The 27,511-nt window shown below is 36.2% G+C and overlaps 2 protein-coding genes across 2 annotated transcripts in view; both read right to left on the bottom strand.

Moving 5' to 3' along the window:
- Positions 1-200: 200 nt before the first annotated feature.
- The window catches only part of LOC141821559 (putative disease resistance protein RGA4), a 28,425-nt gene continuing 1,114 nt past the window's right edge, over positions 201-27,511 (bottom strand). Inside the window, exons 2-4 of the mRNA XM_074708948.1 lie at positions 1,840-2,764; positions 1,567-1,707; positions 201-1,503 (exon numbers count right to left, since the gene is read on the bottom strand). Coding sequence (XP_074565049.1) covers positions 201-1,503; positions 1,567-1,707; positions 1,840-2,764 — 2,369 coding nt within the window. The remainder of the gene's footprint in view (positions 1,504-1,566; positions 1,708-1,839; positions 2,765-27,511) is intronic.
- On the bottom strand, positions 10,500-17,503 carry LOC141820964 (RING-H2 finger protein ATL38-like). The gene is made up of 3 exons (XM_074708335.1): positions 17,220-17,503; positions 16,397-16,494; positions 10,500-10,898 (listed from the first exon to the last, which is right to left on the bottom strand). Exons 1-3 carry the CDS (start codon positions 17,394-17,396, stop codon positions 10,574-10,576), a joined length of 600 nt encoding a protein of 199 aa, XP_074564436.1. The 5' UTR covers positions 17,397-17,503; the 3' UTR covers positions 10,500-10,573.

The raw sequence follows: 27,511 nt of genomic DNA, 5'->3' as shown, positions 1-27,511 counted from the left end.
AAATAGGATCATGCATGCATTCTGTATGTTATTCATGAAAATGAGATAAATATTTTTCTTTTTTCTACATTTAGTTTGTATTAATTGCCTAAGTAATGTGATTTTTTTTTGAAAATAACAAACCTGCAAGACTGCAATAATAGTTACTTGAGTAAAAGGAATAATTATCTTTTTCTTTTTATTAAACTTAGAATTTTCATCTAACTGATTTCAGTTGTACCTCTTAGAGAAATATCAATATGTGGCACATGAGAAATGTTCTGCCAGTCTTTGCCTGTCTCTCTTTGGCATCTTCTTTTCAATTGTGGGCGACACTCATTAATGAACAAAACTTTCAGCGAACGGAGGTCCCGTAAAACCCTTGGAAGCGATCTTAATTCGGGGCAGTTGTAGATCCTTAGAGCACGAAGTGATATGAGATGTTGTAGCCATTTAGGCAAGGTGGTGAGGTTGCTGATATCACATATATCTAGATCTTCTAGCACACTGGTCGATGGTGCTGCTGTCATCAAGGATTCTAATTCATCACAACAACAAATACTTAATTTTGCCAATTTGTATGGGCTTTCATAAGAAAATTGATGCGAACCACATATCCGCAATTGTCGGAGCATGTGTAAGTGTTGCAATTGCCCACATAAATTCACAATCTTGCCACAAATCTGAATGTCGAACTCATGCAGTGAATTCAGGATTTGTACAGGTATTTCTAGTTGCAGTGTGTTGCTGTTGTGATTTTTAAAACAGAGATATCGAAGACTGCCGAGTCGTCCCACTTCTAACGGGAAAGATGCCAAATTATCACATTCCTCGATGGTCAACGACTGAACCATTGTTAGGAGCTGCATTTCATCACAAGGAAGAAATTGAAGTTCATTGCACCTTCGAATATCCAATGTCATCAAGGATGTGAGGTTTCTTAAGCAGCCAGTTGGAAGAGATGTCATACCCTTCATGTCCTCCAATATGAGATGAGAAAGAGAAGTCATTCTTCCAATGCCTGAGAGTAAGTTCTCACTGCAGTCATGTAGCTTAAGAAATTCAATTCTTGGAAGCCTTGGCATGTTTTTCAATTTTGGACAATTGCAAATCTCCAGTCTCTTCAGTGAAGGAAACAACTCATCGACACCATCAGACTCTGACCATTCCTCTAATTTAGGCATTTTTTCTAAGTTGAGTTCAACCAAATTTGGCAACTGCGACTCTATCAACCAGGTGGGAAATTGTTGGCTCCCATAATTGGATATCTTCAACTTCTTTAAACTCATGTTGGGGCAAAGATCATCCAGCATGCTTATGTCATAAGTGTCCGAATTATTAAAGAATAAGAATAATTCATTAAAATCTTTATTCTTCAGAATTTTTCTTCCACCACAAGAGTAATTCCTATAATTTTCAGAAAAACTAATTTGCATTTCTCCATGAAGCTTCAAATCCTCAAGTTCTGTAATTGAACATGAGCCAGTTTTATTCCCAGCAACAAAGCAAGATAAACTTTGAAGACTAGTCAATTGTGATAACCCAAGGGGCATGTGAGTCAATTTACAAGACTCGTAACTAAGATACTGAAGGCTTTGCATATTCCTCAATTTTTTTGGTAACTCTTGAAGGTTCTGATTCCCTTGGAGATTGAGATATTGCAACTTTTGGAGAAGAGTTATGGTGTCAGGTAGAACTTCAATTTCATTATCAGATAAGTCAAGGTATCTCAAATGTATCAAATTTCCTACATCAGGTAGAACTTCAATTTCATTATGAGATAAGTCAAGGTACCTCAAATGTATCAAATTTCCTACACCAGGTAGAACTTCAATTTCATTATGAGATAAGTCAAGGTACCTCAAATGTATCAAATTTCCTACCGATGTTGGAACCTCCTTGATGCCATTATACCGTAAATTTAACACCCGCAAGAATTTCAATTCTGAAAAGATTAGTTGAAACTGTTTCCAAGCCTTCTGATAGAACCCACAATATGTCATTAACAGGGTGCGCAAACACATTGACTTCTTGAATATGACCTGGGAAGTGTTTGATAAATTTTCATAATTGATGCTCATGTGATATGTTCTCTTTTGAATATCCTTTTTTGCCTTATAATCTTCAAGAGTGTAATATTCATCGTCAGAAACTGATCGTGCCAGGTCATGCATCAAATCATGCATCGTGCACTTAGTTACATGATGACCATCATCATCGCAGTTCTCGGAAGGTGTAGAGAGAAAGAATGACCTCAATACTAGATCATCAAAGATGTGGTTGCCAATTGTTTCAGCATCAAAATTCCCTTCTGAACATATGAAACCATTTGCTATCCACAACTGAATCAACTGATCCTTTTCCATCGGATAGTTCTTTGGGAATAGGGAACCAAAAACAAAGCACTTCTTTGACGGTGGAGGGAGAGAGTCGTAGCTCAACTTGAGCACAGCTAAGAATTTCTGGTCCTCATCTCTGAGCTGCCATACTTCACTGTTCAATACTGCGGACCAATAAGTTTCATCTCGAGTGCTATTGAGCGTGCTTCCAAGAGATACGGCAGCCAAGGGCACACCACCACATTTCTCAACAATCTTTCCACCGATTTTCATCAAATTCTTATTTGGTTCTGTGTCTCCAAAAGCAAATTGTTGAAACAAAGACAAACAATCCTCCCGAGACAACTGCTGTATTTGGTGGGTTTTGACTGAGCCCATGATCGAAGAGACCTCTCGATTACGGGTAGTCACTAAAACTTTACTTCCTCTTGCCCCACATGTTAATGCTGCTTCGAGTTCCCTCCATTTTACTTGATCTGTATTCCATACATCATCCAACACGAGCAGAAATCTCTTCTCTGATAAAGCTTTTACTAGTTCCCTCCGCACTAACTCTGCTTGTGAGATTTTGATACCAGTAGCCAATTCTAAAACAGACTTCATTATCTCTGTAGGATCAAATTCTGCACCAACAACTATCCACATACTAAAATTTCCAAAATAAGCTTTCACCCTCTCGTCATTGGAAACATGGCGAGCAAGTGTAGTCTTCCCAAGGCCACCCATCCCAACGATGGCGATGACCTTCAATTGTATCATTGCTGCTTCCTTCATCATCTATTAACATGTTGACAATCATCTTCTTCTCTGTTTCTCTCCCTATAACAGCCGAGCTTTTGAGCGGGTGGACCTGTCTATAAAAACTTGGTGACGTCCGGACAGTGCCTTGCCGCAACTTTTCAAGGATGGACTTTTGCTCCAAAATAGAATCTAGATTCTCCATTACTGCTTTTATCATGCCACCTATCCTGCTCTTAAATACAAGTTGATTATTATTAGAAGAGAAGAAATCGCGCACCGGCCTGGAATATGCTCTTGATCTTTGCTTCCGCAAAGCTTCGGTCTGGTAGCAATCCAAAACATCCTCCAGATCGTAGGCTAAGTGTTTGAGGTTCCTCAGCAAGTTCTTCTCAGCATCATTCCTCACAGAGGCCTCCACATCTTGGATCATCGTATCGATAATTGCTGGCCACTCCTCGAGCTTCTTCAAATTTCCTTCAATAGCACCTAATTCTTTGAGTTTCTTTTCGATGAGATTAACCGCCTTCTTGCCGAGGAAGCCAGCTGCAGAAGTCGCCAAAGCTTTCCATAGCTATGCTCGCGAGTTGGAACGATGATACACAAGTTGTTTGTTTGCTGTGGATGTGGCTACAACCTTTAATTTGGAGAGGAGAAAGGAGAAGCAAAAGCAATAAGAGGGGAGGAAGCAATAATTTGCTGGGCGACGACTTCTTTCAGTCCTTTTTTTAAATAGATATTAAATCGATTATTAAAAGGATCTGGCCTAACTTCCAGCTCACCGTGAAAGCGATGGGTGAAGGACATTATGATCGGTTTATAGTCTCAAAAAAATCAATTTTTTAAAAAGTAATTGTTTTTTATTATTTATATATTACATTGTCGGTAGGATGGTCACGGGTCGGATTAGATCGGCCTCGTATCTATTTAAAATTTTTAATCTTTAAAATTTTATTTAAAGATAAATAAAATTATTAAAAAGTGAAAGAGAAATAAAATAACGAGCAAATTACTCACTTGAATTTTAATGTGGTCAATGCTAACTCAATATTTCAATTAATTTATAAATTCAACTAATTTAATCTCTTACTTAATAAATCTGTTCTTCTGAGTTCTCTACCAAAAAAGAAAAGCACTTTTATGTCTCACTGTTCTAACTATAAGTCAGATGTAATACACATTATTAGGACTATTCGAACTATAATGAATCATGGAGAAAATATTTTATTGAAGTTAATACTTTTTTTTGAGCATATCTTTTTATCATCGATCTTACACGATATCATTCCACTTGATCATTGTCATCGCTTTTAATCCTATAGACCCATTTGTTAGCAATGATTTTTATTCCATGTGATAGTGAAATAAACTCTCAAGTCTTATTATTATGTAGAACTTTAATTTCTTCTACATTGTTGTCATCCATATAGAAGCATTTTGACTATTTACTTTTATAAAAAGTGAATGGCTCTCCATCCTCTAGTAGCAAATAGTATGTCGGCCCCAACATTATTGTCTATAATATACTCAAAGTGTCAAATAAACTCCCTCCTCTCTCAAATTGAACATCTAACTTTGGAATTATGGATTCAATTTGCTAACTTTGGAACTATGCTTCAGAAGAGTCTGATTCTTCTTATTCTTGTCTATTTTTCACTTGAATTCCTATAATCTCTATTCTTTTAAGAAGATCTTATTGTGTAGTGGCTTAGCCTCATATAATTTTGATAGAGTATCCCAAATTGCTTTTCCAGCGTTCTTCTCCTTTATGCTTGACAAGACTTCATCAGCCAAACCAAACCAAGGCAGAGATTGGCTATAGCATTGTTGTTCATTTTCTTCCATTTGCTATCATTCCAATTGACTCCAAGCAATCTTATGATTGCCTTCATTTTCATTTTCCATAATGAGAAATTATTTCCATTGAATTTTTTTATTTTAAATTTTGTTATCGCTGTTAGATTTCAATACCTATTTATAGTCTTGAAGTGATCTAGTGTTTAATGTAATCTCTCACATTTTTTCATGAAGTCAAAATTAAATTGTATTTCTCCATATAGTCATAAAAGAGAGTTATGTTTTTCAAAAACCTTGATCTATTTAATAACTTATATCAATTACAAGTCATTAAATATTTAAGATTATAAAAGTGACTTTATTATCTTAAGAGAAAAGAGAGAATCAATTATTATCATTTGTAGGTCGACGATTGCTTTCAATTTGATTAATGGACATTAAATGGATCATTAAAAGCATCAATAGATTGGTCTAACTTCTAGCTGCCAGGACAGTTATGTGTGAATATTTTTTATTATTTAAATATATTATTTTTTTTAAATTTTCTACTATTTAAATATATCAATGAAATGTGAAAAATATTTTATTTTCTCAGTGTACACAAGTTTTTCTCTTTTTAAATATTTGGTAGGTTGAGATCCTTCAATTCTAACCAAATGGCTCAATTGGCTATTCGATGGGATTGACCCATCCAACATGTTTGGCTCAACCAAAATCTCTTACCTACTCGATTGTTATTAAAATAATCATATCTTTTGATTCAATTATCTGATGATGATTGTGCCATCAATTATTTGATATTGGCTAACAATGTCTTTATAATTTTCTCGTCTATCTAATGATAAATCTATTTTGATTTATCAAGACTTCATAGTTGTCTAGTATTAAGTTTCAACCTCAACCTCTGACTAACCATGATTGTATCATTGCCCTAAATTACAAACCCTGTTAGTTTGCCTATCTTTGAGTAGATACCAATTTAGATATTAATATTTCTACACCCTCCCTATATTATTTCATATAATCAAAAATCCATTTAACATAACTATTGATGCTACTTGACACCTCTCTTCAGGCTCAATCACGCCATCTTTACAAGTTCGGATCTGACAGAGCTTCCTTTTATGCACCAGAATGGGTCCTTTACCCATGCAGGTCTACTACCTAGACATTAATACTAATCAGCAGGGGCCAATGTAGACAACATGAACCGCTTCGAAAATCAAATCAGCTCGAAGCTAAAAGAAAGAAAATATACCTTCCAATGGGGGAAGGGCTTGAAAGTTAAAAGTAATACCTTCTCAAGGGAGAAGGACTTGAGAGTTAAAAATAGTATTTTCTCAAGAGAGAAGAGGAGAGTAAAAGAAGATGGATAGTAATAATTTATTAACCCTTCTTAATTATTCCTTTTCCTCTAATTTGAACCAACTAGTTCAATTGACTATCGGAAAGCAAATTACATATCTTTGGTTCAACAATAATTTTATTTTCAAAATAATTCTACTGCTAATTACATATCTTTGGTTTTCAACAATATATATAATTCTGATTATGCACAAAGCAAATTTAAAAGAAATAAATATTTAGCAAAATCCCTGACCATCAGCCCAAGATCGTGTAGAACTAATTGCTCTGCTTCCTCGCTGTCAATTGTAATTATGACGTCTCTGTGGACAAATTGGAACACTCCATTATTTTTTAAATAAATAAATAAATAATCTCATTGTAACCAATTAGAAAGAAACATCTTATATTGTATCTCACCTCTTGATCTTGTGGGATTGATTTTCAAGAACCTAGCCAATGGACCCTAGCATTGAGCTTTTTGGCTAGTAAGACGATATAATGGAGATAATTAAATTATTAGCAAATTAGTAATAGCATTCATCACACAACAATAACGACAATAAAAATTCAATAATTACACATGCAATGAAACGTCTATCAAGCTAAATAATGGGATAAAATCATAATATCATACATATAAAACTCAAACAATATAAAATCATTTCTCAACTAGTAATAAATAATTATTCTTGGGAAAAGAAATACTGTGAGAATGAAATAACTAGGATCATGCATTCTGTATGTTATTCATGAAAATGAGATAAATATTTTCCTTTTTTCTACATTTAGTTTGTATTAATTGCCTAGGTAATACGATTTTTTTTTTTGAAAATAACAAACCTGCAAGACTGCAATAATAATTACTTGAGTAAAAGGAATAATTCTTAGTATTTTCCTAAATTCAGTATTGATTGACAATAGTTTTTTAATGATAAGTTATATAGATTAAACACCTTGCCTATTGCTGACAACGAAATTATGCATATAGGTACAAAATATAAGTTGATTGATGAGAATTTTTTTCATGTTGTGGCATAGACATCTATGACATATATATCCAAACAATGCCTACAAAAGTTAATATCACATGGAATTCTTGATTTACTTGATATGTCAGACTTTGATGTTTGCATAAAGTGTGTTAATTAAGGGAAAATGACTAACAAAAAAGGGGGTGCAAGCCGATGTAGAGAAGTCTTGGAACTAATATATACAGCTATTTATCAACTGTTTCATAATGCATCTTGAAAGAGACATACATTTTTAATTAGTTTTATAGAATACTATTCATGATACGACTATTTGTCTCTTAATCATGAGAAGTCACAATCTTTGAACGTGTTTAAAATTTTCAAAGTCAAGATTGAAAATCAACTAGGTAAGAAAATTAAGATTGTCAGATCTGACCATGGTAGTGAATACTATGATCGGTATAACAGATCAGGTGAATAATATTCTAGACCTTTTGAGAATTACCTTATTGAGTGTGAAACCGTACCTCAGTATACCATGCCTAACACTTCTAGTTAGAATGATATAACTAAGCGATGAAATCGTACCCTAAAAAACATGTAAGAAGTATGTTGATTTTTTCTTCTTTATCGGAGTTTTTGTGAAGTGCGACATTCAAGACTATAATTTACCTACTTAATCGAGTACCTAGTAAGACAATGTCCAAAACCCCATATGAGATGTGGACAGGTGGGAAGGCTAATATTAGACATTTACATGGCTGGGATTATTCAACAAGGTTAGCTAGCTCTTATATGCCTAATGAAAAGAAACTTGATTCAAGGGCTATGAGTTGTTATTTTATAGGATACTCTGAAAAGTCTAAGGGATCCCTTCAAATAGATCCTTTTTCAAGAAGAAAAATATCAAATTTATTAAGGATAGTGGGAGCACAAAGTTAGAGATATATCTTTTGAGGAAAGTGTTAGTGATCCTCCTGTGATCACTACTAGTACAATGAATAATGGTATGATTTCTATATCCTATATTATGGATATTGTACATCTAGTGAGAATAGTGAATCAAGATTCTCATGTTATCTCTAATGCAATTGGAGGGGTCATCTACTAAAATTTAAATATTGCCTTATATGAATGAGCAAGTATCTCAACCATAAGTGCCTTTAAAAAGATCTACTAGAGAAATGAGATTATTTCTCGTGATTATGTTCATCTCCAAGAGCATGAGTTTGAAATAGGGTGATCTTCATCTTTTCAAAAAATCAAACAATGTTCTAATTCCGATAGGTGGATCAAAGCTATGAAGGAAGAGTTGAAGTCTATGGCCGACAATGACATTTGAAAACTTATCGAATTACCTGATGGTATGAACTCATTAGTTGTAAATGGATATTTAAAACCAAACAAGGTTTAAGAGATAATGTCAAAAAGTATAATGCTTGCCTGGTTGCTAAGTGATTTACTTAGAAAGAGGATATTAATTACAAGGAGACTTTCTTGCCTGTATTGATGAAAGACTCCCTTAGGGTAATCATGATACTTGTAGCTCATTTTGATTTGGAGATACATCAAATGGACGTAAAGATTGTAATTCTCAATGGTGATATAGAAGACTATATATATACATAGTACAACTGGAGAACTTTGAATTTGAGGACACAAAATGCCTAGTATGTAGATTAAAGAAGTCTATTTACGGTTTAAAGCAAGCATTCCGTCAATGATATCAAAAATTTGATCAAGTGATTACTTTATTTGATTTTGCAGAAAACTATGTTGATCAATGCATATATGTCAAGTTCAATGGGAGCAAATTTATTATACTTGTCTTATATGTGGATGACATATTATTGGTAAACAATAATAAAAGTCTGTTGTATAAAATCAAATTATTTCTATCAAATAATTTTGAAATGAAAGACCTTAGTGAACCATCCTTTAGACATATAGATATGTTGTGATCATTCCAAGAGTATTCTTGACATCATAAGATTTGGATTATGATTTGCTACTATAATTTAGCATAAAATGTTTGTAGATATGATCAAGACCCTTTGGGTCTTCAGAAGGATCAATTGAAAATTGATATGTACAAATCACATTTAATATAATTTCTATACTATATATCCACATTTTGATTTGTATCATTAATGATATTGGTATTGTGATTATTGTTAGTTCTTGTTACAATCATATTATAATAATTATGACCTTTTTAGTTCTATACCAATAGAATTAATGGATCAAATTATTTTACAAGGGTATTTTTTATCTGTAAAGTTTAATATTAATGTTGACGTCAACTACAGATTACTCGTGTATTGTATATAAATCACATATAATCCAAGTGAGAGATTATTAGATTTTATCTCGCTATTCATTGCGGATACAAATCCATTAAGTAATCTAATTAATGGTTATTGAGAGTTTGAGTTATCAAATGTGAGTTTATATGTGTAGAACTCATTAATCCGTATCATTATTATTGATGAGCGAATTGAGTTCATTATATATAATGACATATATGATCCCCCATAGGATTAGGTATTTTGATAAATTTCCTTTCTACATATTGGTGAGGAGATTACGATGCCTTTACCTTAATTCGTACTGAAGACCTGCCTTCTATTCTTTTTCTTCCACAAGATTTGAATTTCATGGACAATTCAGAGCCGATGACAATTTGACTATATTCAGGTCATATTTATTTTTGGTCAACGTCATTTAAGTTTAATTTAGTTGTTGTTCTTGATTTTGATGTAACTAAAGCAACATATTTTCTTGATTGTCGAATTCATTAGGTTTAAGAATTCATGTTAGAAAACGAATTCCTTCACAATATATATAATATCTATCGAACACTATCCTTCCTACCAATCCATCAGATTATGATCAAATTCGACGATTGCACAAATATAATATCGTACAGAAGATGAGTTATGTCAATCTCGAAGGGTTGGAAACTAATGCTGGTGTTGCAAAATTAAATAACAATTTAATCGTTGCAAAGATTTATTTTTATTTTTTAAATATGAAACTTATTTATACCCTATTTATATTATATTGTCCACACTCCATTTAACTCTTAAATGGATTGTGAATTGATCAAGAATTTGACGAACCATATATCTAATGCTAAAAATTAATCATGATTTGTGGATGTTTAATACAATCTTCAAAGACTATTTTACATTCACCAACCAAATAAAAAACAGTGCTCTGTTAAAAGTACGGTGTTAGTTTCTAAATTCCTACAATGCTATCAAATGTCATGGAGTTAACAATCACAATCATCTGTTTCCGACGACGATTTGATCGAACTCTTGAGGCATTTTTGTTGCTTGGCATGGAGCAGTTTACTCGAAGAACAAGACTAGCAGATGGATCCATGATAGTTACTGATTAGACTAAATGGTCGTCTTGAGGTGGTACACTTCTCTGGAGCTCGGTTGCAGTTGAAGAAAAACCCGATTCGGCAAATCGAGACCGGCATGGATCAGAAACAAAAGCTTCTGGTGGAGAAAAGGGTGGTCGCATAGGGGGGCAGTAGAGAGGCTGTAGCGTGCGTTTCCTATCGGGAGACTCTCGCAAGGAAATTCGACAGACGGGGCATGTCGAATGTTGCTTGAGCCATATATCTATGCAAATAACATGGAAATTGTGGCCGCAGAAAGGGAGAATGCGCAAGACATCCTTCTCTTGGTAATCGGCAAGACACACTGTGCACCTACAAAAAGCAGTAAGATGAGTTAGGCATCTCAGATATGCCCATTCCAAATTCGAATGAAAGTTAAACTATACATGGAAACAAAAGACAACCGACAAATTATTCAAGAAAAAAGATGAGTTCATGCAAGTGAATAGCCCAAGTTGGCATAATGACAATACAGAATGTGAGAATGTGCTGCATTATCCTGGTCACAATTTAGAGAAGTAATGATGGAGGGGTTATTAAGAGACAATAGGTGACTGGTTGAGAGACCAGACACTCAAAAAGGGAATGAATCTGAGAAAAATTAGACTGCATCCAAATCAACTGTCAACAGACTCATCCTTCTATAGGACTAAACTATTACTGTGGATAAAGTCAAGGCTAAATGCTCAAACCACATACTAAAGGTTGTGAATTGATTAAGGTTTAAATCTCAAACCAAACTAGAATTTCAGTCCTGATTGGCTCGAGATGTGCTGCCCAGCTGAGAATCAGTGTCGGAGGTGTGCCAAAGCAACAAACGAAACTAAGAGACAGGTGTAAGAGAGGAGAAAGACACATAGAAGATCTGTTATATGCACCAAAGAAGAAGAAGCCGCCTTAAAAAGGACTTCAAGGTTGCCTCGGGCGACAATAGAGGTGAGAAGAATCTTCAGAATCAGTCGCAAAGTGGTCGCATACATCTCAGGAGCTTGCAGAGTGGTGGCATGTATCTCGAAAGCTTGCGCAATCGCGCCAAAGTAAATCTCACAATTTCTTCGCCGATCAGAACTGCCTTGAGCAAAGTTGTCGGTGTTGCTAGAAGTATTATTATGATGCAGAAGCTTCAGCACCATCTCAGGAGTCTTGTGAAGTCACAGTTACAAGGTGTCATTGAGTGAGATTTTCATCATCTTAAGCATGTTCTGTGTCTTGGTTGACCGGCAAAATGAGAAGATTTGGTTGTGTCAACTGACACACAAAGAAATTTTAATAAAAAATACCTAATAGGCACACCTCCCTAAAGTAAAAACCCAAAAATGCCCTCTTATTTCATCCGGATATCATCTAATCGTCCAAAATAGCCAATCAATGGACTGCACTTGACTGCTCAAACTGGACCTATATATATCTATCAAGATGAAGTGGTCATTTCACAATGAAGGATCAACACTAAAAACATTTGCATTTGATCTATGGATATCTATCAATGTGAAATGTCTATTTCATTATGATGGATAACAGTATTCAAAATAAGTAAAGGGTATATATGAGTTCATAGGGCCTCCGAGAGCACATTAACAGTATCGCCATTTTAACCTATGAATGTCCATTAAAGATGAAATTATCATTTCACCTTGATGGGCATTCATGAGTTGAAATGCAAATTTGAACTCATCATTATGCTCCCGGAGCTCTTTGGAACTCATTCATGCTCTCACACTTTAATTTTAACCATTGTATGTTCATCAAGGTGAAATGACCATTTCACTTTGTAGACATACACATGTTAAAATGCAAATTTGAGACCACCACTGTGCTCTCGTAGATTATAGAAAATCATACATGCTTCCACACTAGCATTTTAATAATTTAGGTCTATCAAGGTAAAATAATCATTTTACCTAAATGGCCTTTCAAAATATACGTAAAACCAAGCATGCATTTTGACCATTGCAAATGTGGTCATTTTACCTTGATGGACATTCACAGGTTAAAATGTAAATGTGAAACATCAATGTTCTTTTGTAGGTCTCAAGATTTCATGCATCCCTGACACTTCCATTTAAATATTGATCAAGGTGAAGTGATCATTTCACCTAGATTGACATCTACAAGTTAAAAGGCAAATGTAAGACCACCAGTGTGCTCTTGGAGGTTGTAGAAAATTATACAAGCCCTCAAACTTACATTTTGAGAAGTTCTTGTCTATCAAGGTTAAATGGTCATTTCACCTTGACGAATCTACATAGGTCTAATCTGAGTAGACAGATCTAGTCTGAGCAATCATGTATAATCGGTTGATGAATTAATCCAGTCAACTAAATGGTGCCTGGTAAAATATGGGAGAATATTTCATGATTTTTCACTCCAGGAAGATGAGTCTGTTAAGCATTTGTGAAATTAAGTGTGTCCAATGGCCAATATCCCAATTTTTTTTAATATATTTGTTTGAAAAATTCACCTAAACTTAGAGGACTCTTGAAGAACCTTATGTATCCAAAAAGTAACTTAAACTGTAACAAAATTTTAACTTAAAAAAAAAGTGATCCATAGCCGACCTCACCTAGTGGGAGAAGACTTGGTTGTTGTTGTTGTAAAATAAAAGTGATCCATCAAATGTGCATCTAGATGCATTACAAAAGAAACTAAAAATTCTCACAATGTCATAGACTGGAGTTAGTAAAGATAATTATAGGATTCCATTAGTAATGCAAAGTATACAAAAGTTTAAGAAGAATAAAAATTCGTAAATATAATGATCAGGAAAGATGAAAACAATATTCTAGGCACAAAATGAGATGGAGGGGAAAATGCTACAAGTTTTAATGTTTAGTAAATTAAACATGAAAATAGAATGTGTATTATGATGTATAAAGATTATAACAATAATAAACTAACTTGGTAAAGTAGGAAAATTTTTATTTTGCCGCCCAAAGCTCACCTCCAGAGTTCTAAAATCAATAGACCCAAAAGTTTCCATACTCTTGTCATTTCACCCCAAAACCATGGCATATCCACCACATCATTATTCTATTAGATAAATTAACAATGTTAATGGTTAAGGGGCGAAGTTACAAGTTTGAAAACTCTGTGATATTTTAAGAATTTTTGGAGGGAGTAGTTTGAAAAATGACATATTTCAAGGGCAAAATCAAAATTTTCCACTAAAATATGTATGATGAAAGAGATTTTAGATGATATATAAATGTTTTCTTCCCTGAAATATGATTGATTGATCAAATCAAAAGGAAATTTTAAGAACTATAAGAAATTATTTATGGAACAACTAGAAACACTAATAAGGAGATTTGAATGATCATGTAACGAGAGTATATGGGGGGAAGAAGTTGAAGTAGAAAAATCAGTTGCAAAGTCATGTTTGAGAAATGCTTAACTAGTCAATACCAACTAATGAAGCTAGAATAGGTCTAAAAAATCATAATAAGAAAAATATTTCTAGTTCTATTGAATTGGATTGATGAATTCTAAGGATAATAATGTAAAATTTTTCAAAAATATAATATAGAAAAAAAAACTTTGCGATGATAACAGTGATATTATGATAAATACCATGACAAATAAGATTAGGAATGTGCAATTCTTCCAAAATTGTAACATATAGAGAGAGTCGGCGGCAGGAGAGAACAAAGCTAGTAGCTTCATATCCTAAAGATAGATATAGTTGTAAACTACAGTGAATTTGAATTGATATAAGATACCTAGAATTGACCAAAGATCATCTGAGTGAGTACACAAAATTATATAACATAGTATTTTTTGTAGAAAATATAACATTGATTAAGATATTATTAATAGGATAAAAAGTGAGTGGTTAAAATGAATATAATTTTCTAGTATCTTGTGTGATACTTTTGTGTCCCTTCTACTAAAAATTATTTTCAACATTGTAATAAGACTAGCCATATTTTATGGGTTAGATTATTGCATAATAAGAAAGAACACACATGAAAGTTAATATAGCAACATTGATTAAGATATTATTAATAGGATAAAAAGTGAGTGGTTAAAAGGAATATAATTTTCTAGAATCTTGTGTGATACTTTTGTGTCCCTTGTACTAAAAGAAATTATTTTCAACAATGCAGTAAGACCAGCCATATTTTATGGGCTAGAGTACTGCATAATTAGGAAAGAACACACACAAAAGTTAGTATAGCAGAAACTATGATGCTAACATGAATTTGCTGGAAACCAAAAATAAGAAATAAAAAATATCATTTGAGAGAAGTAGAGTAGTAGTTTTTGATAGTGGAGGAAATCCTTTAACAAGGCATGGAGATGTTCGAATGGTATAATTAAATTGGATCGATTATAGTTGGTGTGAGGGATAAACAAAAACCAAAGAAAACTTACTTAAAACAACTAAGTGTGACTAAAATATTTTAAATTAACAGCAATATAACCTATATAAAGTTAAATGGAGGGTATGATTCCTAAAGGAAATAGCCATTCCCAGTAGTTGGGAGTGGGCTCATGGTTTATTTGTTGTTGCCACCACCAGATTAGATAACTAATCATGTATTTAACCATCTTATTGAGAGGCATATCTTAGGAACAATAAGAATTGGGGGAAAGTAGAAGTAGATAGCAAGATGCAACCTTGCCAGCATCAGTTTCCTGGAAAGACAAGCTAATATGCAAATGATCCAACAAAATCAAGCTAATAAACTCAATAATTTCGCACAGCAAGCAGATAAACACCACCACTCCATCAAAAATATGTAGAGCAATTAAAACAACGTGTTAAAATTGGATATATAATAAAAGAAACTAATTGTTAGAGAATAAAGTGATGAATAAACGGCCTAAACAATAATCACATCAAAAATGCTTTAAACCATTTTACATTTGTTGTTCAAATGTTTTACTTGAAGAAAGAGCATACCTTTCATGACAAGTAAATAAAGTAAATATAATACAACAATGAAGGTACTAACAGATAATAGAGAAGAGACTTAACTTTGATATCAGCTAATCATATAAGTTCCTATTTTTTTTTTAAGATACAAAGAAAAGTAATAGATTAACCAGTAGTGCAACATCACAAAATACTCGTGTTGATTATTCAATTCTAAACACTTGTCATTAAAAAATCTAAAAAAAATTCAGTTCATCCTTATCCTTATCTTAGTTTCAAAACCCAATATATATCATGATAGCATCGTAAAAGAGATTCAACATTTCTTCTACTTTTCTCTCAAATCAGTCTGCATGGTAAAGTGGCAACAAAAGGTTTTCTTATGCTTGTTCAGAGAATCATTTTCCCATGTTGAAGTATGCATAAAACAGGTGGGATTACATAGGAGCATATTTTGTATGATAATAGAATCTTGTAAATATGAATACAGAAATCAACAGTGCAGCTGAGTTCAAAACAAGAATATAAGATGGAGGCATAACTTGTAATACATCTGAAATAATGATGTAATGCTATCTGCACAAAAAATGTAAAAGAAGGTATGATTGTCAAAGTTAAAACTAGACCTGAAACTGGCAAACAAAAACATAAGATTATGAAAGATTTCATAGATAACTTTAGAAGTAGTGCATAAGAAGAAATTTCATGCTTCATAAGAAAGATTGGAATTGCACAGATTTCAATCACACAATATAAGCGCATAAAAGCAAGAGTTTTGCTTAGCTGTCAAGAGTCAAGATTCACAAATCATAGAGTACACTAAAAGCCAAAGGGTTTAGGAACAACCACAAAGGCGAGAAAATCTTTTATACAAATTATTGACACTGTCAACCATGCATTGAATATGAACATGACAAAAATGAAAGCTCACTGTGTTTCTTGTCCGCATGGAAGGGGCATATCCCCAAATTTTTTTGTAGGGAAGCTAGAGACTGTAATCGGTTCCAATCCATGAATCCCACGTTGTATCTGTTTCAGGAAGGAAAAAAAGTAAGAAATTAATAGATAACCATCTATGTTCAAATATCACAGTTTCCAGTGTCAAAGAGTGTCATCAAGACGAAATTCCAAGACTACAGCAATCAACCTCTTTCAGATAAGGGAACTCAATTAATAGGGAAAAGAAAGCAGTGAAAATAGAGACACATAAACTGGTAGTTGACTGTGTGCCTCTAGATTGTCTCAAAACGAATAACAAAAATAAAAATGGGTAACCAAAAAAGTCAAACTTGATAAAATGCACCAAAACAAGTCAATTAAAGCAACCTGTCCAATATTAACATCCTTCCTTTATCTTCAACAATTCTATGTTCTATACTTGGTACTCGCAATCAAACAAGGCCCATATGGGGAAAGAAAACTCTCCTTCCCTCTCCTTCGGACTATTTTGCCTTTCTATCTGCCTTGAGTTACTATCATTGCAAGAATCTAGGAAAAAGTGGACACAAAGACAACCCATTGCAAGAATGTGATGTCAAATGCTAAAAGGACAGAAAACGAATAGCAGAATGGCAGCCAAATTCGCTGACTTATAGTCATGTACAGTCTATAGGGAAAAAAAAAACTTTGATACAAACCCGAAAGCACCCCCACTTATTGCTATCATTCTAAACCCCAATCGGTCCTTAATTACTCAAAACCACTATTCCCGTCTATGGAACAGGAAAGGCAAATAGATGAAGGAATAAACTCACAGAATAAGAACCGGAAATGCCAAGGTCGGATCTGACGGCGTCATCAGGAAGCGACGTTCTCGATCTCCTGAGGTGGATTCTCGCGCAGATGAGCCGCGTGCACACGAAAACTATGAACATGATACTCACTGCGAATCCGATCACTGTCATCACCAGGTTAAGCCCCGGAGAGACCATGATTCCTCCCTTCCCCCCAATCCCGCTACTCTCCTCTCCTCCGATCACTGACAAGGCATGCCGATAAAGGCGCTTCCTTCTCCTCGGAATCTACCGCGATTCCTCGAGGTCACTCCGCAAGGAGACGTTGCAAATCGCTGGAGCCAGAAGAGAGGAGCAGGGGAAGGGACTCCGGTGGCATTCTCCGGAGGGCAGAACGGCGGAGAGGAGTGCGCCGGCCCCCGCTTATCAAAAACAGTAAAAAATGAAGTTAGGACTCCTTCCACTGATGCTACTAGTAAATTCTTTCAATTTATCTCTCCCACCATTCATAAATACCCCTATTTTTTAATTTTTATGATTTATTTCCACGGAATGTTATTTAATGTTTCCTTTTTTTTCCCTTTAAGAGCCTTATCAACTTATTCAAAATTATTTAAACTTTATCAAAATTATTTTAAAATAATAATAAATAACTTTTATACATAATAACAACTACGAATAACTTTTATACATTATAATAGCTAATCATAACTACTAAATAATATTAAAAATAAGAAATCAAGTAATTGTTATATGTTGTAGCAACTAGAGATAGCTACTATAACACTATCTGATATGAAATATTTTAAAGATAAAACATCTCATAGAGGGCTCTTTTAATTTTAATTTATTTAAAAATGTTCTTTTCATGATTTATATAATTTGGGGCATCCTAATTTTTGTAAAAAAAAAATCAATTCATCAATTTCTTAGTTTGATATAAATAATTACAACTAAAAATATAGTCTGACTAATTCAAATTGAAGTAAATCAAAACCAACGAAAAATTTTCAACTTGGCTTACTTATTAAATCGATGACTCAAACCGTACCAAACCCTAATTAATAGAAAACTCATTCGTCAACTTTGTTACTCGTGTTGCATTAAATTTAAGGACGAGTGGTCCTAGTAATTAAGGATCTAACTCACAACAAAATATTCTCATCCTTATCCATTGAAATTATTCATCATAAAAGGGAAAATATATATATTTATTTAACGCTCATTTCATACATTTTCTTATTAAAAAATGCCTAAAATTAAATAATGCTTCGACAGATTGCCTGCCATCGCATGTTGCATTTTCATAATCGCGTAATATTTTAAGGAAAAGATTCCTTCTGTGGAATGTTTTTTATATTTTGTTGTCGTTAATGGAATGCCTTTTTAAATGATGATACCTTCGTTGACGGCCCTTTTGGTAATTATAAAAAATGGCTCTTAGATGATTGGGATCGACCAGTCGTAGCCGTTGTGATGGCAATTATGTCATATTATATATATAGTGATTATTGTTCCCTTTTGGAAGTAGTTAATTTTTTTAATAATATAAAGAATTTTGTTGAAAGCCACCGTGTCAGGCTTTTATATTTATTTATTTTATGAAAAGTAACGCATTGGGAGATTCTCGATCAAAAAACTTGATAATTTTATTTAAAATAGAATTGTTAATTTTCTTTCTAAATTTTTATTTGATCTTTTTCACAGTGCATATTAATGAACAATATCCTATTTGTTAGTGTTGGAGGAGGAAGGATATTATTCTTTAAACCCCAGGTGTTCAATTGACTCCTAAATTATTTGAATATTTTAGTCATTCGAGGCTTCCATCCCATCCAAAGATCCTCACTACAACTGGCACATACCCTTCTAAGCTTATACTAAGCTCAAGATTGAGTTTATCCATCAAATTTGAATTGGTTTGAGTTAAATTTTAATATTTGATTAATATATTCATTGATTGGGCGAGATGTCGAGTATATCAAATTTAACTGGATATTTGACAATTGATCAATATGTTTGACGGTTGATATTGGCAATATTTGACATGCTCTAGATCAATAGGACGGAACTACGTGACCCCGCCCCGAACTAGCTCAGCCATCTTGCTGAGTCGCCATTTGTCTAGGTCACACTTGCCTAAGCTGTCGAACTAATGTAGCCGACTTGAGCCAAGCTTGTTCGACTTTCGAACTTGTTGATCTGTCGACCAACCGACCTAACAACTTGTCGAGCTGGTCAAATATCTCGACTTGTCAAACTGCTTGAGCACTAGAGTACCTGTGGACTCGGGAGCACTCAGGCACTCGAGTCTGAGTGCCTTGTTTGTTGGGTCGCTTGGAAGTCGAGGACTCGGGAGCACAAGCTTGAGTACGTGTGAGTCTTTACGTAGACTGAGACTTGTAGTAATAAACAGTTATAAAGGAGGTGTGTCTCTTGGACTCCTCTCCGTGATGTGTATCCCTTGGACTCCTCTCCATGAGGTGCATTCCCATCGACCTCTAGGACCTCTCTAGGAGGCCCTCAATGGGGGCATTGACCTCAAGGAGTTTTTCCAACGGCTGAGTCAATTCCCTCGTGCTCCTCCCTTGAGTGGTGCAATGTCGCCTCCATCTTAATCAACTCATCCTTTATCTCGGTCCCCATGACTGCGATGTTGGCCTTGCGAATGCAACCAACCCCAACCTCCACCGATCTATTTGCTAGACTGACAACGATTTATTTATTGGATTTGTTATGCCCTGGGAGTGTAATTCTCATGCACTAGGAGGCACCCCCACTTGATGATAGTATAATAAAAAAGACCTAAAAACTATATAATCAGAATAACTAAGAAATTCATCAAATTTATTTATTTATAGTATTTTTGTTATATACAGGAAAAATTATATCAGTAAAATAGCATATAAAACAAAACGAAAACACAATGAAATAAAAATAAACCAAACCAGGAATTAATCAGTCGAGATCTTTAAGCAACTCTATGTAAAGTTGAAATCAACTATAATATCAAAAGTGTTGGAATTGGACGATTAGTCATCCAAGTCAACTGTAGGGCTCTTGCATGTGGGATAACTTCCCAAGACTACATATGAGCACGCGAGTTATTATCCCTGACATGAATAAGCAAGAGTGGGTAGTTTTTGGAGGAAATTTTTTCCTTCTCTTCAACATTATATATACATCCAGAGGAGGAGTATAATAAAGATATAAAAATAGAGAATGTTCGAGATGAGAATTTTAGCTCGTGAAAAAAGAGTTGATTCATTGTATTCATCCTTGAGATGCTAGGCACAAACAACAAGAAGGGACATCACTCTTTGTGAGTTTTACCTTTTTTCTTTTTGTGTTCCAGAGAGCAACTGATCAATTTTTTTTCAACATTTGTATCAAGCATGGTTGAATGCATGATTCTTGTTTGATAGACCATGTTTTAATGTTTGGCATATTCGTTTGTGAATGATATGCATTTTTTTTTTCATATACGAGTGTTTTGTTCATGATGATTGCAAGGTTCAAATTCTGTATTATTGTTAGAATCAGACCTTGAGAAAGCTAATGAAGATTCCTTATAACATGTATTAGAAATCTAGAATGTTTCATTGCAAATTGATGCTCGGTTGATGAATTAAAATTCATCAAAGTTTTGATGAAGTGGATCAAACTTGGTAATTTAGGAGCCCATATTTTTTGTCTAGTAGTCGTTTTGAAAAATGGTTTGATACTATGTGCAGTGCTATAAATTCCCTTTCCAATGATATATCATTTGTAGAAAATCAATGTACAATGACCAAGTTGTGTGGTCTCGAAGTATACTTGTAGCCCCCGAGGCATAGCTAAGTTGGTTACGACGTAGCAGACTTGCAGAAGAGGACAAGGGTTCGAATTCTGGCGAAGCCAGGCAATACCCTCCTGCGTCGTGGCCAATTACAGTTTCTTCGATTTACCTCCTCACAGATGATCGTGGGACCAACCGTGTGGGGCCGCTAAGGTGGCGGATTCCACCTTTTTGCAGAAGAAGTATACTTGTAAATCTGTTCGAAAGATCAAAAATAGAGGAGGGATGGAGGTTGAAGACGAAGTGTCTTCACATGAAGTCAATCGACGATGTGTGTGAGTGTGTGAAGGTCATGAGTCGGGTTAGATTATTATTTTTTATTGATTTTTCAGTATTTTTAATTTTTTTTGAATTGTTTAGGTATTTCAAATTTAATTTTCATTGTGAAAATTAAGTTGTTGGTGCAATAGTTGCCCCAAGTGCATTGAGTTTCAATGTTTGGCTAAACTATGTTTGAAGTTAGGCAATTCTTGTTGATCTAACATGTGTGATGCAAGTTTGCAGGAAAGTCCAAGCGTAGTCTTGGCAAAGGAAAAGTCCAAGCGTGGTCTTGGCAAAGGAAAAGTCCAAGGGTGGTCTTGGCAAAGGAAAAGTCCAAGGGTGGTCTTGGCAAAGGAAAAGTCCAAGGGTGGTCTTGGCAAGGAAAAGTCCAAGTGGTCTTGGCAAGGAGAAGTCCAAGGGTGGTCTTGGCAAAGACTTGACATGACAAAGCTGATGGAAGCATCTCAGGCTAGTGCAGGGAGGCATGAGGCTGTGGGAGGTGTTTGAAGGCCGAGGTCTAGGTCAAGAGAAGCTGAAATGGGATTTTTCAGCTTCACCAGTCGACTGGCCCTGCCAGCAGTCGACTGCTCATAAATCAGACGCACACAGAAAGATCAGTCGAGCCAGAGGAAGACAGGAGTCGACTGGTCAGTCGACTGGTGTTATGGTTAGTCGACTGTTTCCAGTCGACTGGTCTTGGACAGTCGACTGCTATTTGAACGTTGCAGAAAATTGGCAAGCATTTAATGCGCTTTAATGCGAGATTTTGTTGCCGATTGAAGGCATCAGTCGACTGGCCCTGCCAGCAGTCGACTGATGTTGCAGAGATTATAAAAGAAGCCTGCACGAGAACAACTCAATCTTTTTGCTATTCTTTCATTCTTTTGTGCTTCTTTTGAGAACGTTTGTGTTCTCTATTCTCTGCTTTATTCCTCTCCTCCTAGACAATATTTCATATCATATTGAGGAGATCGAGAAAGGTGTAAAGGTTTCTCCGCCTTCGAGTTTTCGAGAAGGAGAAGATTCATAGTGCATCGGGTGTGTGCGTGCGTGTGGATCCTTGGATTAGTCACCTCTGCGGAGGTGGATACCAAGTAAAATAAACCGGGTTAGCGTTGATCTCTTTCTTTCTCTTTTATATTTTTGCTTCCGCTAATCTCTGTGCAGAGAAAGATCAAGAAAAATCGAGAAACGCTATTCACCCCCCCTCTAGCTATTCAACCGATCCTAACAAGTGGTATCAGAGCCGGTTCCGTTTCGGAGGATCTAACCATCAACCGGAGCAACTAATGGCATCTAGAAGAACTCTCAACGTTGAAGAAGAGGTATCTAACTCATAGAATAATACTCTGCTTTCTATTCAACCATTACATATCCTTAAATACATGTTATCTTTTGCTAATGCATTTAAGTCCCATTAAGTACGTACATGCAACTAGGGAGAGGAAACAAAAGGTTGCATTGTATTATTTGGCATATGCGAAGAGTCATCCTCTTTTCTTGGTGCTGAATTAATTGCACGCCTCTTGATCTTCATTCCAGGTAAGCATGGTGATGAAATGGGGGCGTTCAATATGATTTTGACGTTCACAACCCATATCATCCTCCCTCTGTTGAGAAGGATTTGCCCTCAAATCTTCAAGTCCAATGTCATCTTCGTAAGGAGATAAGTCCTGAACATTGAAGGTAGCAGAAACAGTATAGTCGTCAGGAAGCTCCACACGATAAGCATTATCGTTGATTTTTTCCAGAATCTTGAAAGGCCCTTCAGCTCGCGGCATTAACTTTGATTTGCGTTTAGTTGGGAAACGCTCCTTCCGTAAATGTATCCAAACCAAATCTCCGGGTTTGAATATGATACGCTTTCTTCGTTGATTGGCACGCGCCTGATATCGCCCATTTTGACGTTCAATTTGCGCTTTGATATTCTCATGAAGGCTCTTTATCAGTCTGGCACGTTCTTCCCCAGCTGCATCAATGACTTCTTTTGTTGGGAATGGAGTTAAATCAACAGGTGTTAATGGATTTACCCCATAGACTACTTCGAATGGAGACTTCTTAGTAGTAGTACTGGGAGCACGGTTATAAGCGAACTCAGCATGCGCAAGCTTCAAATCCCAATCACGAAGTTTCTTTGAGACCAAAGTTCTTAAGATAGTAGTCATAGTTCGGTTCACCACCTCGGTTTGACCATCGGTTTGTGGATGACAGGTTGTACTAAATAGTAGTTTAGTACCCAATTTACTCCACAGTGTCTTCCAAAAATAACTCAGAAATTTGGAGTCTCGATCAGATACGATGGTTCGTGGAACCCCATGTAGTCGCACAATCTCTCGGAAATAAAGATCTGCAATTGAGGAGGCATCGTTTGTCTTTTGACATGGAAGGAAGTGCGCCATTTTTGAGAATCTATCAACGACCACCATAATTGCATCTCGACAGCGTTGAGTTCTCGGAAGACCAAGAACGAAATCCATGCTCACAAACTCCCAAGGACGCTCGGCCACGGGCAAAGGCATATATGGTCCCTGTGTCTGCAATCTACTCTTGGCTTGATGACAAGTAATACATCGGCTGACAATAACTTTGACATCCTTGACCATGTTCGGCCAATAGAAATGTTCTTGGAGCATAGATAAAGTCTTCTCTACACCAAAATGTCCAGCCACACCACCTCCGTGTACTTCACGAATTAAAAGCTCTCGAAGAGAACATCTAGGAATGCAAAGCTTATTATTTTTAAATAGAAAACCATCATGGATTAAATATTTACCGAAAGCGCCTCGAGAACATCCTCCATATGCTGCAGAAAATTCCTTGTCAGTAGAGTAAAGTTCTTTCAGAAACTCGAATCCCATAATTTTAACATCGAGCGTAGATAATAAGGCATGTCTTCTAGAAAGTGCATCCGCGACGATGTTCGCTTTTCCTGTCTTGTGCATAAGAACAAAGGAATATGATTGAAGAAATTCTACCCATTTGGCATGTCGGCGACTGACGTTGGGCTGCCCATTAATGAATTTAAGAGACTCATGATCAGTATGCAGGATAAATTCTTTCGGAAGGAGATAATGGCTCCAATGCTCCAGTACTCGGATGATAGCATAAAACTCCTTATCATAAGTAGAATATTTTGCCCTTGAATTATTTAGTTTCTCACTAAAAAATGCAATGGGGCGACCTTCCTGTTGTAGAACCCCGCCAATCCCGGTCCCAGAAGCATCGCATTCCACTTCAAAGACCTTCTCAAAATTGGGAAGTGCTAATACAGGAGCTTCACTGAGCTTTTCTTTGAGGGTCTCAAAACTACGCTGGGCTGCATTTGTCCAAATGAATTGATCTCCCTTCAAGGTCTCTGTCAGAGGGGCTGCCAATGAACTAAAATTACGAATAAATCGCCGATAGAATGATGCAAGACCATGGAAACTCCGTACGTCATGGGCTGAACAAGGAGAAGGCCATGATCGAATCGCCTCGACCTTACTCTCATCAACACGGATACCATCAGCAGAAACAACATAGCCAAGGAAGACAACCTGTGGTGACAAAAATCTGCACTTCTTCAAGTTTCCGAAAAGTTTCTCTTGCCGCAATGTTGTAAATAATTCTCGAAGGTGTTGAATATGCTCGTCTTCATTCTTGCTGTAAATAAGCATATCGTCGAAGTATACAACGATAAATTTACCGAGAAAAGGCCTCAAAATCTGATTCATAAGACGCATGAAGGTGCTTGGGGCATTAGTCAACCCGAAGGGCATAACAAGCCACTCATACAACCCGCCTCTAGTTTTAAAAGCGGTCTTCCACTCGTCCCCTTCTTTCATGCGTATTTGGTGATACCCGCTGCGAAGATCAACCTTGGAAAATACTTTAGCTCCATAGAGTTCATCAAGCATATCATCAAGACGAGGAATCGGAAAACGATATGTCACCGTAATTTTATTAATAGCACGGCTGTCCACGCACATCCGCCAGGAGCCATCTTTCTTCGGCACGAGTATAGCAGGAACCGAACAAGGACTTAGACTTTCTCGAACGTATCCCTTTGCTATTAAGTCGTCCACTTGTTGTTGAAGTTCCTTAGCCTCCTTTGGGTTGCACCTATAAGCTGCCTTGTTTGGCAAGGATGCTCCAGGTATAAGATCAATTTGATGTTGTACATCTCGCAAGGGCGGCAGTCCTTGGGGCATTTCTTCTGGAAAGACATCCCTGAACTCCTCTAAGAGATTATGGACAAGGGGATGCAAAGCTTCTTCGGTGCAGTTAGCAACTTCAACAAGTATCAAAATATAAAATGCTTCTGATTTTGATAGAATAGCACGTACCGTTGCTCTATCAATGAGAAGTGTGGGCTTTGTAGAAATAGCAGGCAACTCTACTTCTTGAGGTGCTAGTGGCATCAAAATAATCTTCTTTCGGTCCATAATAAAGGAATATGTATTTCGAAAACCATCATGGATGACACGCCGATCAAACTGCCACGGGCGACCAAGTAGGAGGTGACAAACATCCATTGGAACCACGTCACAAGTAACCTCGTCCTTGTAATGGGTGCCAATTGAGAAGGACACGAGGGCTTGTTTTGTGACTCGAACTTCTCGATCTTGACTCAACCACTGAAGTTTATAAGGATGAGGATGGATCGTCATGGGTAGCTGCAATTTCTCTACCATGGTTGTGGAAACAACGTTGGTACAACTTCCTCCGTCGATGATAATATTGCATACCTTCCCGGACACCGTACAACGAGTTTGAAAAATTCGCTCCCGTTGATCTTCTTGGTGTGGTAGAACATTGGTATGAAGAGTCTTTCGTAGCACCAATAATGGACCTTCGTCTGCAACTTCTTCTATCTCTTCGATGTCTTCATCCCACAATGGATTTTCATATGATGTGGCTTCCTCTTCTTCGACAACTTCACGAATAATAACGGTACGCCTGGAGGGACATTCGGCTGCCATATGACCAAAACCTTGGCATTTAAAACACTTCCGAGCACGACTCGCTTCCGAGGAAACTGCTTCTACCTTCCCTTTCCCTTTGTTTGCAGAAGAGGGAATTGGAATATCACGTTTAGGCAATGAACTCCCTTTGTTGAATGATGCCTTCGCAAAGGATTTATGGGGGTTCTTCTTTGATAACTGCTTTTCAATCTTCTGGGCAAGTTTACATACATCGGAAAAAGACCAATATGATTGAAGTTCAACAGCATCTGAAATAATACCTTTTAGCCCACTGAGGTAGCGAGCGATTGTTTGTTCCTCTTGCTCCGTAACATCACAACGTAGCTTCAATTGTTCGAACTCATAAGTGTATTCTTCAACGCTATGATCTCCTTGTTTCAAATCATGGTACTGAAGAAACAAATCTTGACGATAATTTACCGGCAAAAATCTTTTGTGGAGTTCCCTTCGCATCTTCTCCCATGTACGGATTTTGCTTTTCCCTTCTCGACGACGTTGATGATTAAGATTTTCCCACCACAAGCTCGCATATTTACGAAGCTTGAGGGCTGCCGTCTTCACCTTCTTCTCATCAGAAAAGTCTTCATATTCGAACACTCGTTCAATCGTAAGCAACCAATCAAGGAATTCCTCGGGATCCATTTTCCCCACGAACTCTGGAATAGTCACCTTCATCTCCTGGGAACGGCCAGTACGACGATCAGTTCGTCCTTGCCGAGGAGACTCAGGACGAAGATCAGGACCACTTCTTCTATTGTGAAAAGGATTCACCTCTTCTTCTGATGACTCACGTTCAGAACTTTGACGAGAATCATTAACTTGCATGGATTGTATTTGCTGCTGCAATTGTTGTACTTGTCTTCGCAAGTCATCAATCTCGACATCACGAAGATCACGCTCTTGAGCTGCAGCTTCACCGTTAATCGGACGTCGACGACGGTTCGCCATCAACTTGGAATTTTGGCTCTGATACCAAAATGATGCAAGGACGCAATTACCAACCTCGATTCGGATACAGAGACACCACCGAATCACGATTGATATCAAGAAAACCAAAGATCGGATACAGCTCAAGCACCACCGAACTCTATATTTTCTCTAGAAGAACTCTCAACGTTGAAGAAGAGGTATCTAACTCATAGAATAATACTCTGCTTTCTATTCAACCATTACATATCCTTAAATACATGTTATCTGTTGCTAATGCATTTAAGTCCCATTAAGTACGTACATGCAACTAGGGAGAGGAA

Source organism: Curcuma longa, chromosome 2 (assembly GCF_044706935.1).
Source record: "Curcuma longa cultivar G26 ecotype Majalengka, Jawa Barat chromosome 2, ITB_CL_G26_1.1, whole genome shotgun sequence".
Classification (NCBI taxonomy): domain Eukaryota; kingdom Viridiplantae; phylum Streptophyta; class Magnoliopsida; order Zingiberales; family Zingiberaceae; genus Curcuma; species Curcuma longa.
The sequence above is the reverse complement of the archived record's forward strand: the minus strand, read 5'-3'. Positions and strand labels throughout refer to the sequence as shown.